Raw genomic sequence first — 15,265 nt, 5'->3', positions numbered from 1 at the left:
TGCCAAGTGCTGCAGACAACAAAAATGTCTCTCAACTGGCTAAACTTTCCTTTTTGAAACAGAGCCACTGAAAATTGTTTCCAAAAAGCACCACATCTGTGGACTCACAGAGCTAAGAAATTAGCACTGTAATAGGAAACAAATTAAGCAGGTGAAGAGAGCTGTTGAATGTTTTGATGTTGTAGCTCAGTTTGAAAATGCAAGGCTGAACCCTAAAGAAAGGAGTGGTATTGAAGTCTGCCTCAGCCACGCTACTATAAGCACTGTTACAGTGTTGGTATGTACAGCAGTCATAGCACATGCTGTGGTTTCACTAAAATACTCCACAAACCCATACTTAACTCAGAGCCAGCTTCCTTTTCAGGTCACTGTAAAAATGCTTTAATTAGAAAACAGTTACACAGTACTTACAGAAATGAAAATGCAAACATACTACCAGAGAGGTTTATCCATGGTGTTTTAAACTAAGGATCTACACCCTTTTGCATTTGTGTCCTTGACACAGATCAACCTCAAAATCTTGGGCTTCATTTCAGTACCAAGCCTGAAGACATTCTTGGGTGTTTATCTATTGCTTTCATGGCAATCACCACAGTCCAGACAGTGATCAGCTGATGTGCTTGTTATCAACACTCATCAAAACCAGGCCAACACATGGCTACATGAACTGATGTTACTGCTGTAAAGTCAAACAAAAGCCTCAGGAGAAGCTATAGAAGATGCTGTCCCCATATTTCCCTTACCCTCAACCTCCTCTGCCAGTTCCTGACACCTATTTTAAAAGGCAGCCAGACAGCTGCCAGGTCAGCATTCCACAACCTCTGCTCAACTTGGTAATGAAGTCCTCAGAAAGATGAATTGATAGTTTATAACCAAATTAACTTTTACATTAATTTACTCCACTGAAAATAATTCACTTTTGGAAATAAGTAAACTTCTTTTGCTCTGACAGTTAATTCCATTACATAGCTTTCTTTTAAGCTTTTTTTCTGTCTCTGTCTGCTGCTGTTCCTTTGTGTTCCTCCTTTTAAATGACACATGGTGACAGCAAGAAATGGGTACTTGTACTTTAACATGGCATCGCCTGTCCAAAGATGTTTTTTCACCAGTAAAATATCAGGACATGACGAGATAAAAGGGAAAGGGTTTTTTTTAACTTGAAATGGACTGCCCAGGGAAGTGATGGAGCCACTATCTCTGAAGGTGTTCAAGAAACAGCTGGATGTGGTACTCAATGCCATGGTCTGGTTGACACGGTGGTGATCAAAGGTGACCTCTGGACTTGATGATCTCAGAGGTCTTTTCCAGTCTAATTAATTTTGTGATTCTGTGTCTTCTGTCCTTTGTCCTGCAAAGTTATGTGCATTTCCTTTGTACATAGAAGCTGTCTCACGAGTCCAAGATTACATCCAAAAGTGTGAAAGGCAAACTGTAAATTCAGAGAATTCTCATTCGATAGTTGGTCATTGCTTCACAAAACTTGGATATGATTTTTAGGGAGACTTTGGAAAGGCTCCGAATTACAATTAAGAAAAAAAAGTATTTGTCAACACCCTTAATTAACAGTCTTTTTCTGAATACAAAATTAAAAAAATAAAGGACAGGTAGATTCTGATACAACACCCTGAAAATAGTGATTCCACTATTCACTATTCTGTCTTCGGTCAAGGCCATTTTATAGTTTCTAATTAATTGCAAGAAAAAATACTGTGTTCCAGGAGTACAAAAAAAATATACTCTTAATATATTCTTAAAGTAAGTAGTTTGAGGTGATTTTTTAATTTGTATGTTCAAACTATGTCCAGCATTAAGAAGCAAAACAAGATGACTAAAGTGGGGTTTTCTTTGAACTTGATTTCTCTTCCTTACTCCTCTGTCTTCTACCACAGAACTTCTGACACTCACTTACATACCTTCACTTTTTCACATTACCTAATGGTTTTGATGCAGCTGTTTCATGTAAATATAATCACTCACATTCCTAAGTATTTGAAAATTGTATTTTAAAATTGCTGCTCTCAGGTCTGTCCATTGCATTTTCATGGACTGTAAGCAACATTTCTTGAACACTAAGTTACTTTTGCTTTCTCTATCAAAAATCCCTCCAAGAAAATCCCCCCTGTGCAGCCCTAGAGAAAATAAAGGAGAATGACAACAAAAAAACAGCCAGGATGCATACAATTCTGTTATAGAAAGAACTTGTAATAGCAGTGTTTGTTCAGCATTTGTTTGACAAAGCAGTGAGAAGTCAGAAACTTTCCAGCTGAACGATTTCCGCAAAAGAGCTCAAGGTTCAGAGGAGATGGCACACAGAGCAAGGCGTGTGCAGCTGCCAGTAACACCTGCGCTGGACTCATTAAAGATTTAACCAGAGAAGTCACGTGTGCACTTGAAAATGGCTGACAACTGCCATGCCTAACACACATCTCAAAAACTTTGGGAAAAGGCAGGAAAATGGAGTTACCTTTGGACGAGGAGGATGGCACATTCACCAACATTTCTTTGGCAGATGATTCAGGTAAGAGACTGCATTACCCTGCTGATACAATGCAAATCCAAAGGCTGAATAACAGCACTGTTAGAGCAGACAAGATTGTCCTGATTACCAGGTACAAGGTATTTTTAGCAAATACCCTCAAGCAAACTTTTTTTGTTGAGTGGTTTGAATAAGCCTTGTGATGGGAAAAGAATTGAGGGTTTGGGGGTATGGAGGCTACGAGGCTACCACAGTTTTCATATATTCACACTTGGCAATATACACTCATCATCTGAGCACAGAGAGCCTTTTACTGGTTACAGAGACACTGTTACAGAAGTATTTACTAAGTAGTTACTACCATCAAATAAAATACAGATAATGCTGCATACAGAATAATAAACCGCTGACATACTCCAGCAAAAACTCACAAGAAGTGATGCAATTTAATTGGTAATGGAAATAAGGTGATATTTTAGATCCCCACTGTTAATTGTTTTAAAAGAAACTCCAAAAGCAAAGACTGCCTATCCCTCCACCCTCCTCCTCTCCACTTACAGAATAAAAATTACTTGGAAGGGGAAGCAGGAGAGTCCTACATAGTGGAAAAATGAACTGAGTTAATATGAATTAATAATAAATTATTTAGAAACGTCTGGCCAGAGTATCAACTTGATTATGTCAGCATTGCTGCCAAAGAGCTGTGCTAATTCACACTACTAGGGATCTGTAGGGCTTATTTTTTGAACAACACAAGCTACATTTCCTTCCCCCTTTTTTTTTTTAAGAATCTTATTGTGCATGCTGTATTTGCCTCCTGTATTAAAAAAAAAACCCCAAATTCCACTAAGTTAATCTTATTTTTAGAACATAATTTTCTATTAGCAATTCCATATTGGTGTGAGGGGGCTGAGCTGGATGTTTGAACGGACTTTGTCTGTACATCATACAGGGCTGCTGACACCAAGATATGGTTGGCAGAAACTATTCTCATGAAGACAATTTGTCAGAGCCTGGACCAAGCTGTAGAACAATGAATGCAGGTTTCTGTTGACAATGAATCTCACTCTTTTCCTGCAGCAGGGTGTAGAAGAGTAGAGAAAAGATATTGTACAGGACACAGTTTTGTGACTTGTTGCATAGCTGATAACATACCAAGAACAGATTGGGGGGTTGCATTCAGTGGCACGTTCATCTTGTCTTTGCACAGCCTCCAGAAGAAGCTGAGTTAGGGATGATTCCATAATACTGGACAGGTTTCAACCTGCTCTGTCTGTCAGGGGGGTGTTTTTGCCATATGCCTATCTTAGTCTTTCATGAGATGTAAAGTCTCTTCAGAAAGCAAACACCCACCAGCCTCTTCTCCTGCTCTAACCTCAGCACCCTGCAGCTTGGAAAATGGTAATACCCATGGGAAAATAGAGCAAGGTTAAAAACCCTCTTATCCAAGCACCAACTGCCAGTGGGTTTCCAAGTCAATCTTGGTATTTGGGGCTTGATACTCAAAGCTAAGCCCTGACAGATGTCACTGCTATAAAAGAGATCTCCTCAGCAACACAGCAAATAGGACTGTACTGCACCTCAGAAACTGAGCACTTCAAATCTGCTGGACTCCTGACTGAAGCAGAACACCCAGGGTCAGAGAAAGCTCATGTTCAAAGCACAGAAGCTTCTTTATTAAAGATCAGCTACCAGAATTACAGTGTTTCCCCTGGTAGTGAAGAGGTAGGGACTGCCAGTCCAAAAGTAGAAGCAAAATCAGAATAACTGAAAATAAGTGACATTTTCAGGCGAGCTTATAGCTTGAAGGCACAGAGAGTAAATATGATTCATGGAGAACACGTTAACCCTGATCCATTTCTTCTGGCAACACTTGGAGGTTAGAAAGTATAAGAAAATTCCTAACCTATAACAGGAAGAGACCAGGATATACTTTGTAGGAAATGGTCTTCTTTAACTATCCCAGCAGAAGACTAATTACAGTAACTCTGGGGCACTGAAGCTAACAAAGACAGTGAGACTTATGGCTCTAACAGTAAGACTGGAGAATAGCATCAATTCCAGTAGAGCAGGGAACCTAAAAGTCAGTGAGAGAGAGAAAAAGATTCCTCAGGATAGACAAGAGCAAGTTTGAGCAAGGAATAAGGAAACTCGGCTTGCCATATGTAGATCCTAAGTGGACTTTGTCTGAGAACAACCAAGTGTTCATTAATTATTGTCTTGGTTTGAAAAGACAGGTGTTTGCTAGGGAAGGAAGGAGCCTCCCTTGAAATGGAAAATCTCAGGTTCTGTGGCAGCATTCCTAGTTTTTGGGGCCATGTCAGGTTCTGGGACAGCATCCCTGTTCTCTGGGGTGGGTGGTTATCCAAGTCAATCCTCCCTTGCCTCTGAATGCTAACTAGGACAGGCATATCAGCAACACCAGTCACTGTATGATATAATTAGTATTTAGAGAAGGTTTGAACCCTTTGAAAACTGGTGGGGCAGACCCAATGAGATGGGTGAAGGGTTGTGAGAAAATGTCCCCTGGTGTCATTTCCTCACAGTAGATACCATTATTAAAATAACCCCAAAAACATACAGTCAGTGTGTGATAGCTCTGAATCCATGTGCCCACCTTGCAGAGGAAGTTAAAAACCCATTAATTCCCCACCTTATTAACCCATAAAGCAAACTGGATAACAGCCACAGTAGCCCTTAGAAAAGGGTTTGCAAATGGGAGAAATTTAGCCACAATCACATGCCACCCAAACCAGGGTAAGCTGGACCATATGGTGACACCTAATGAGGTTTCTAGATCTAGCACACAAAAAAGTTAGGTTACTCAAGAGCTGTTATTCCTTTTTTCACCCATTTCTTTCTATGCTCTTGGGCCCCAAATGGGGCACCAAAATCTGTCTTGGTATGAAAAGATAGGTGTCTGCTGTCAGGAAGGCAGGAGCTTCCCTTGAAATGGAAAATGTAAACCCCCTCCTTCGCAATTGTTATAATTTTTTAATTAAGGGGCTGTCAGGCAAATATATGGGAATAGGAATAACAGCTCTTTACTAGGAAAATTAAAATACAAATGCAATAGTACAAGAAAGACACTGATAGAGTCAGAACACAACCTGACACCCTGTGGGTCAGGGTGTTGTAGCAGTCCCATTAAATGGTGGCTGCAGTCCTACTGGAGTGGCAGATGTGGCTCTGTTAAAGCAGTGATCCTGTAGAAGGGTGGAGTTTTCCCCTGAAGATCCAGTGGTGGTATAGATGGGCCTGGTCTTCCTCTGGGAATCCAGTGGAAAAGAAAGCTGCTCCTCTGGAATCCAGTAGAAAAGGCTCACTGTGGTGTTCCAAAGCTCCAATTGTCTCCAGGTAGGAATGCTTGGTTCCTCCCCCTGGGTGGAGCATCTCCAATGGGATGATGTAGTTTTATCAGCCATGCAGTGACACTCAATGGCCCATTAACAGAATATATTCCCCTGAGGGAGGATTGGTTGTGGAAGAAATAAAGAAAACTGCCCCACCTGGTTCTAACAGATGGCAATAGAATACACACCTCCTGCCACACCTTGCATTTGCAACCTAAGACAAAATTTAAATATTAAAATGACAAAATTAAAATATTAGAAAGGTTCACAAAGGTGCACTGGTTTTAGTGAACTTAAACACATGTTACTGCATAAGGTTTTCCCCCCATTTCTTAAAACATATTGGAAAGATACTAAACAGGCAAAGTAGAACAACATGCTATATATGTACAATCTGAGCAATAATCAGAATACAGCCTTCATATCAAAGTTTCCATGGTACAGTGAAAAGCCATTGTGTCAAAGCAACAGGGGTTACTAAGCCTCCTTAACCAAGCACAAGCTATGAATATTTAATAGCTACTGCTCTTTCAAAACAGCAGTGTCTTTCTATTTGTTACATATGCAGGTATTAAAAATAAAACATATAAATTAACACAAACACAAAATGGTAGCAAGATAGAAACTTTCTGGATAGTATTTTAATAGCAATATTAACAGCACATGAAATCGAGCAAAACATGTGAAAATATTTTCACCTTTAGTGAAAGAAATATCTTCCAATTTAGAAATTCACAGCACTAGATAAAAGTTCCCTCAAAAAATGACCAACCCAAACAATAGCACAGAGCAAATCAAACCAAAAGTAAAACAAAACAGTGAAATGTTTTCTAATATCTGCAAAAATTTCTTTACTGTACTTGTGATCAATGCTGAATAAGCAGATCAAGGCCCTCTTTACTCATTGAAGAGTACCTAGAAATTATCTTATTGTTTTTCAAATATGCTTTACAGAAAGCCAACATTAGTGACTATGTTTCTCTTCCAACCCCTCCTTTTAAAAGCAGATACAAACCCTTAACTTATAGAAAGACAGAACAGTTTTTCATCTAATTAAGTTACCAGTAAAGCTTTATGGAACCTTGCTAAATACCCTTCCACAAAACCTGGTGGCAAACCATATGATGATTACAAGGAGGATCAAACAGTTAAGAGAATAATGTTATGTAATACATGTTGGTATTCACAGCCCAAAGCTGCAAAGTGTTCAATTCCTCAGTCTATTCAAAAAAGCATTTTTGTGGAGTCAGTAGAAATGAGAACTTTTGCTCTTATGCTCAGTCTTGCACAGGACAGGATGCAGCTCTGTGTTGGCTATACAGCTGCATGTAGCTATATGAAGACAGGCCTCTTCAGGGATAAAAATAAATTATTACTTCCTGAGGTTTGCTTTTTGTAGACTTTCCAAAGGGATGGCATTTTTTCATTCCAACTGTACGCTCACAGGTTACATCATCTGATGAGGTCCCATTCTCACTTAGACCTAAGGCAAAACCAAGACATAAACAATAAGCAGGGACACAGATGAGTTAGAACAATGTAAGCCAAATATTTGCTCATTTTGTATAAATTGATTTAGTTGGAAAAAGCAAAATCTAAGCAGTACTCAAATTCTGCATTTAACAGAAGACCCCCATTGTAAATTTGCTCAAGAATATGCACTAGGCTAGAAAAGCTTTTTGAGGTTACTCTGGAAGAGTAACAGGAATTGCAGAGGATTTGGTGTAAAGCAACATTACATGAAAAAGAAAAAACCAAAAAAAACCAAAACCAAATCCTCCTCAGAGTCTGTTATTTCTGCAAAGAAACAAAAGAATGCAACATTACATGAAAAAAAAAAAAAAAAAACAAACCAAAAACAAATCCTCCTCAGAGTCTGTTATTTTTGCAAAGAAACAAAAGAACGAAGATTTGATGTAAAAGGTCTCGAGAGTTAGCAATGCAAGGAAAAACACTTAAGCCACTTGTGTTCCTTTTTGTCTTTTTCTTTGTGGCAATAATTAGTCAGAGGTGCAAGCAGTACAGTTCAAACAGCAAAGTCATCTCAGCAATGGTACAATGCCTTCCTCTGTTAGTTAGTGCAGAAAAGGATACATTTCATTGTAGTGGTGAACAGTGAAGCCTCTGTCATCAGTCAGCTCGTGCAGGCGCCCCTGCTGCCTGGTCACCAGAAGGGAAGTCAGGGGCTTGTTGGTTTGCACTGTGTGCCATGGGAAAAACAGGATGTAAACCAGAGTTTTGGAAATAAAATGTCTGAAAGTGTTTGTCATTAGCAGCAATGACTGAGAGTCTGAGTGCAGAGCAATAAAATCCTCTGCTCTCAGTTTGTAACTTTACCTGTATATGAATTCAAGTAATCTATTAATGATACATTTTATCCTAGGGAGGTTGTTTTATTTCAAGGAAAAATTGCTCTTTCAGTGAAACTGAATAAATTGATTCCTTTTGCCAGTGACATCAGCTACTTTTAGAAACTAACTAGAACTTAGGATACAAGTAAGTATAGACAGCTGCATTTGCAAACTGAAACTTGTTGCTATAAATTTAATATAATGACAATATCATGAATGCCTCCTCTGATTTAACCAAATGGCTTAGAAAATAGTCTGTAGCTCTGCCTGGGGTTGTTGTGACCCAAGTGCAGGACTGTCAGATCAACACTCCCACACAGTTTGGTGTCATACTATGAATAGGTGCTTTCCCTGGGATACATTCTGAGTTATAAAAGGAATCTGATTGTTGGGGATACATCATAAGTCCCTAAAGCTTTACAATTAAAGTGCACAAAAATTTTTAATTTATAAGATATTACACAATGTAAGACAGGTGTGGAATTTAAAAAGGCAGCAGGTAACTCGTGATACATTAAGCTTCTGGTTTCTTGGTTGATTTCTCATACAAGAATACTTTGGGCTGTGGACCTTTGTTCTGTGATATATTTGGTTTGGGCATTTTTGCTTTAGTGTTTTGGGGTTTTTTTGAGTGTGCATGTTTTCTGGTGTTTGTTTAAAAGTAGCGGTGCACAGGATATTTGGAATTCTGGAGCTGCCTTCTTTGCACTGGCAAACAGAGGAAGGGTTAGGAATGCAAGCCTTTTTAAGAGAACACAGGATGATCTAGGCATTCTCTCTGTGGAATTGGCACGCAGCAGTATCAATCCAAACCTTTTGGTCCCTGCACCGTTCCAAGCTAACCTCATAACACACAGCACTCTGCAGACTAGAAATGTCACCTGCTCCCTGCTGATAACCCCTCTGCAATGCCAACAGTGGAAGCTCAGAACAACAGCTTTCTCTGTAGGAAAAGCAAAAAAACCACTCATGGAGGCTGATTTCTGAAGAGGTGTTCATCCTGGTGCTCACGCTCAGAGTTCAGAATCAAAAGAAAGTACTACAGTGAGAAACCACAACCAGGCAAAGCAGAATGAACCCCAACGGTACACACACCAAAAAGGAAACAGGAGGTAAACCAGCAGCTCTTGAAATTGCTGCTACTGTTTTAGCTGCAACAGCACAGGAGCCAATATGTCTGGTTCCCATTCTGTCCTGTAATTCAACATCAAGGATTTCCCCCTTTTGCTCATTTTGGGACAGTTTTGGAAATAATCTCTAACTGTAATACACCAAGAAAAGTGGAATTTATGCAGCAGAGGGGTGCATTTCCTCAAGATCAGCCCACAATAATTTTTCCCCCTCTTACAGTATAAAAACACAGCATGTCCTTCAGCAGGTAAGCAAGGTCTCCATGCATTTGTACCCACCTGGAGAATCTGGCCATAATTTTTCCCCCTGTTAATGCAAGTGCTGGGGATTGTCTCATTAGAAAGAATTAGGAGAACCTGCTGATTGCCAGGTTTGCCAGTGCAGCAAGCAAGATCGAAACAGTGCAAGCATCTGGCATTTAATAAACAGCAATCGAGGAAACTTTCCAACAAACTCCTAAAGCCCAGCTACCACCTGAGAGGACGGCTTCCAAGAAATAAGAAGGATTGCTGTGTTGAAAATTCCCTCTGTAGAGATGCTTAAGTAAACTAGCTAATGGAACTGGAAACAGGTTCATTTTCCAGGATAGATGGATAGCAAGACTCTAATTACAGTACATTTTCAGACCTTGAATAGCATTCAGTCTAATCTGAATTTATCTGATTTTAAGGTTAAAAAAAGTCATTGACACGGTAATAGTGTGGAGGCAGCCAAAAGATGATGTTAGAAATATACACTTTCTGAAGTGTATTTAAAAATACAGTAGAGGGCTCACTTCCCAAATGCCTTTATCTTCCTGAGTGTCTGCACAGCACTGAATTATTTATTTACAACTAGATATATGACTGCAATTTACAGATACAATATTAATATATTTCACTGCAACATATGGTTCAAACTACATGGTATTTGACTGTACTATAAGTAGTGCAGTGCAGTCACTTCATTGAAGCCACCAAAATTAGCTCAGGTCACGAATGTTTTCCATTCCTTTGCTGTGTCTCACAGACTGTGCTATGACATTAACGTGAGAACCCTGCGCAGCGTGTTCTGCAAGGGTTATTCCCTCCAGGGAGCCAGGGAAAAACAATGACACAGGAGTGTTGTTTCGGGGCTACTGAGCCTTTAGATGAGAGCAGCTCCGTGAAGTTAATGAGGTTCTTATGTGATGGGATCTCAGCGCTGTGACACCCAAGGCGCGGAGCCAAACCACGAGTTTCTTACTCTGGACACTGCTGTGGAAAAGGCCAGGCTGGAAGCAGCTGGGCCAGGCGCACAGGGCACTGAACTGCGGCAGGGAAAGCTCGCCGGGAGGCTCCTTTCTCCCAGAGCCCACACAAAAGCACCGGGGCTTTAACAGCAGCCACGCACCGCCGTTTCCTCGGACCTCCCTCAGGCTTTGCCAACCTGCCTAAATCCGAACGGGTTCCACACCAGGGAACAAATGCCTTGTCTTACTCTCTTCTGAACACCACGCAGAGCGCCCACAGCCTCGAACAGCGGCGGCATGTGAGCGCAGAAGGCACCGATCACACACTCCCTGGCTGGCCGCTCAGCGGGCTGTGCCTGTGAGGGGCACGGCCCAGACGCGCGCCCCGCCCCGCCCCGCCCGGCGCGGCGCAGGCGCGTTGGCAGCGCGGAGCGNCCGGGCCGGGCCGTGCCGGGGCAGAGCCCGCGGGAGGCGGCGGCGGCAGCGGGGCAGGTGCGGGGCGGCGGCGGCAGGGAGGGAAGGAGGGAGGGAAGGAGAGAGGGGGCGCGGGGCCGACCCATGTCGGGAGTGCACGGGAGGATGCGCGGGCAGGGCCGGGCGGCTCCTGCGGGGACGCCCCTCTGCAGTGCTGCCGAGCCCGGCCGCGGGCGCTGCTGGTGCCGCATGTGCCCCGTCCCGCAGCTCCGGGCCGGGATGCGAACGGGCTGTACGAACAGCCCCGTCCCGCAGCTCGGGGCGGCGTGCGGGAAACGGGCTGTACGAACAGCCCCGTCCCGCAGGCCCGCGCGCTGGCCAGGGGTGGCGGGGGGACAATGCAGCAGCATTCCGCTTCGGCCGTCGGGAATATCCAGGTCTAAAATAACCCGTGATCCAGAATGATCACAGCTGGGAAGGCGGCGATTACATCACTGAAACGGCGGTATTTAATGCTTTGCAGTAATCTAGAGCAGTTATTTTTGTAAACAAAGGCATAGTTATTCAACGAACCTTAGGCATGTACAGCATTAGGCCTAGGAAAAACAATTAAAGAATGGTGAAGAACGTTGCTCTACCAGCAACTGACCCTTCAGAATTACAAAAATACATCTAAAATTCAAATATAATGGAAATTCCAATAATTGCTGCCTCCGTTTTTTTTCCTTTAACCAGAGTATCGCTCAAGAAAACTCTCTTCAAAAGTGGAAAGAACCCCTACCACAATGATGAATGCTGATATGGATGGTATAAATTCTTAATGTTCTTGTTCTTCATTGTTATTCTATTTAGTATAATTTTTAATTGTTAGCAGAGGTTGCACTAAAACTCTTGTGCTTTATTGCAGCTGTTGAGGCTGAGAATCAGGTGGAATTAGAAGAGAAAACACGGCTTATTAATCAAGTTTTGGAACTGCAGCACACACTTGAAGGTTAGCAGCCTGACATATCAGATTTTTTACAAGTACACAGTAATAAGCAAAAGAGAACCTGACTGCTCTGCCCTTAGTCACAGTGTCCAGCAGTATGTCACTTAATATAGTTGAAGGTACAAAACCAAGGTCTTGGAAATAGTTTTTTGCTTCCTTTTTATGCAATATTACATTTGCTCAACCTTGGTAGTACACAGCAAGTAGAACAGGTGATACAGCTAATGTGTCTGTGCTTATTAGAAGACACACATCTGAGGCTGCTCATCACTGAACTCTTGTTTCCAAGTAATTTAGTTTGCAATAGCTTAATTCAAAAATTCAAGAAAGCAATAAACTTACAGACTAGCAGTCAGTTTAACGAGTTGGTCAAAATACTGTACTACAAAATAATGGAGGAAAAATGGCCTTTAGGTAAAACATTAGTAGGAGAATGTTTTATAATACCCTATGGTAATGTTTTCTGGATTAAAGGTGTGACTACTCTGATGTAGGCCCATAGAACATATTCGTTATTGTATGTAATAGTGTATAATATTTTTCTTATAATATCACCTTCACAGATCTCTCAGCACGAGTAGATGCTGTTAAGGAAGAAAACTTGAAACTGAAATCAGAAAATCAAGTTCTTGGACAGTATATAGAAAATCTGATGTCAGCATCTAGTGTTTTCCAAACAACTGACACAAAAAGCAAAAGGAAGTAAGGGTTGACTCACAGATTATGTAATTGTATTGCTGCTGGGGTTTTTTTGTTTTGTTTTAACTGGCATAGGCTACATAAGCTAAAATACTTTAGTTTGTGGCTTACTGGATTCTCAAAGATTATAGACTTTGATAATAAACAGAATTAAGAGCATTATCATGAACAGGAGACAGAAGATTGTGTATTAAGATTGAGTAATGTGCAAATGTAGTGTAGATAATTACAAAATTTTTGTATTTGTTTTAAAAATTACCATATCTTGTTGAAAAGAAGATTACTTTGTCACGTTAAACAAAGGCCTGTTGGCATTCTAAGATCTTAGGGTAGATTTCTTGACTATATTGTGTTACAATATTGTGTTGAAACCCCATTTGATAAAAATATTCAGACTTTATTGCATCACTTTTTTGCACCTGTGATGTGTTTACTGCATAGTGCTGTTCACAGTTCTGCAAAACAAAACAAAAACCTATATACTAGTTAAGCATTTCTGTGAAGTAGGAACAGTATGACATTGCTTGCAGGGCTTACTTACAGAAAAACACCTCAGATGTTTTTGGGAAGGGGGAAGGTAAGAGGAGCAACAAGGGTAAGCAATTTATCAGGGAAATACCAAACTGATGCAGTATCAGATGTCATATGTACACTTGAAACCATTGCTACTTTCCCATTTCCCTGAAGAATGCCCAGGCACATCATCACAAGTATGATCTTCCTGAAGTTCTTCTGATGTGTGATGAAAAGTAAAGTAAAAACCTGAGTGATAAACTTTGCAAGAAGAGATCAGCAATGCTCCTCATGCTTGTGAACAGTGTGAAGTGAGGAACTGAGAACAAGTCTTTTCCTTCCCACCTTTTACTTTCCTCCTGCAGTGCCAAACTTGTCTTTGCAGAGCCTCAGAGCAGGTCTTTTCCTGCCTCGCAGCCTGCACTTGCAAAGTGCTTCTGGAGGCATTGCCTAGAAACATCTAAAGCAGACTGATGCAGTGGAACAAAGGTCGATTTTGCCTCTCAAAACTGCGCTGCTCTGAGCAATGCCTGGTGTCAAGGTGCTGGTTTTTCCTGTCTTGGATGTTAGGTTTTGTAGAGGATCTCAGCCCAGATGGGTCTGAGCACTCCCCAGAGAAGCAGCATGTCCAGCATAATCAGTATTAAGGGAGAGCAGAAGCTGAAATACAAACAAGTATGTAAATTTTAGCACTACTTAGTTGCACCTGTTTCATCTTGCCCTACAGCAGCACTGCAGCCTTACTTATTGGATGTTGGCTAGGACTGAGTTGCTGCTTCACTAATGAAGCCATTTAACTTGACCTTTTAAAAGGAAACCACTAGTTCAAGGATCTCTCTGAAGCATGGTGTGAATGAGTCAGTGTAACAGAATAATAAATCCCTCTCAAATCCCAAGTTTCTTAGTTAGGTACTGCTGTGTCTCAAGTGTAAGTTGGCATTGTGAGGTCTCCCCCTCCCAAAGGTGAGGTTGCCCATTTCTCCCCATTTAAAATAGTTGTAGAATGCTCACCGGAGTCCAAAGACTCTAAACAAAGGCAAAACACTGCAAACAAAGCACTAATTGTACAGTCTTGAGGGCTGCTTACAAGTCTGGGTCAAGAAACCCAATGATGAAAAATGGATGATACCATTTGTGTCACGGGGTCCTTGTCAACACCTAGAATTAATTCTAATCTTCTATGGACTACTTTCTCACATTGCTGGAACTCTAAATTAGCAGGTAGAGTAGATCACATGGCTAGTCCAGAGTTTGAGCATTAAAAGAAGAAAAATCACAGCAAGCACTTGACTTCTGAAGATTCCATTGCATTACAGCCATCGTAGCTTTAAAACCATGTAACTGCCATCTCCATCTGCACTGTAGATCACCTGGTAACACAGCATGCGCTTGCTAGACTTCAGCAATTCCTAATATAAAGTGATTTTAAAATCACGGTTTTGTATTGTAGTTTGAATAGTGGTATTTTATCCATCAGTGTGTATACAGCAGTTATTTAATCTCCATGCCATTTTACATCCCATTACTGTGGCCTTCATTTAACTTATGAACATTTTGAAGATGTTGTATTTCTGACTTTACACCAAATAAAAACTTCATTTGTCTCAATTAGTTTGGTTTAACATTTGTAAACCCTAAACCTTCTCATTACTATCTGTAGTCAAAAGGCGAAAAAGCAGTAGGGTTAGTAATCATCTTAATGATTTTGACATAGCTGAACTGTCTGAAAAACTAGATGGAATTGAGATTAAACCGGAGTTAATGAATCTAGCTTTAACAAAGCTTCAGTTCCAGACTCACTTGCTATTTTCAGCCATCAATCTTAAATTTCTGTCTACTTTTTCTGTTCTTGCTAAAGTAAAAGGATTGGTAGACTGCACCTACTGTTGTAAAAAGCTAAAACTTGCACTTCTCCATGTGGGAGACCAGTAAGCCAAGTTAGAAATGTTACTTTTTCCTATACTTTTAGTGAGCTTTACATTAGACAGAAACCAGAATTATTACTTCATCCTGCCTTCATGAATGTAAATGCTAACTGAAGAGTAGCTTGAACTGTAACTAAATAAAAGGGCCTCAGTACTACTTGGCCTTCCCTGCATGTAAAGTGTTCAGTCTGGGATCTGGTATCCT

The 15,265-nt window shown here is 40.9% G+C and overlaps 1 protein-coding gene across 3 annotated transcripts in view; it reads left to right on the top strand.

Moving 5' to 3' along the window:
• Positions 1–2,378: 2,378 nt before the first annotated feature.
• SCOC (short coiled-coil protein) overlaps positions 2,379–15,265 on the top strand; it is a 702,416-nt gene continuing 689,529 nt past the window's right edge. Inside the window, exons 1-4 of one of the 3 annotated variants that reach the window (XM_039696139.1) lie at positions 2,391–2,518; positions 11,671–11,742; positions 11,843–11,926; positions 12,487–14,743. In XM_039696139.1, the coding sequence (XP_039552073.1) occupies positions 2,455–2,518; positions 11,671–11,742; positions 11,843–11,926; positions 12,487–12,629 (363 nt within the window). In that variant the 5' untranslated portion in view covers positions 2,391–2,454 and the 3' untranslated portion in view covers positions 12,630–14,743. Of the gene's footprint in view, positions 2,519–10,937; positions 11,014–11,670; positions 11,743–11,842; positions 11,927–12,486; positions 14,744–15,265 lie in introns of those variants that run through there. The other 2 variants (XM_039696141.1, XM_039696140.1) reach the window with 2 other exon arrangements.

This window comes from Passer montanus, unplaced genomic scaffold (assembly GCF_014805655.1).
Source record: "Passer montanus isolate IOZ18808 unplaced genomic scaffold, ASM1480565v1 scaffold95, whole genome shotgun sequence".
Taxonomy (NCBI): Eukaryota; Metazoa; Chordata; class Aves; order Passeriformes; family Passeridae; genus Passer; species Passer montanus.
This window is presented reverse-complemented; position numbering and strand designations above follow the sequence as displayed.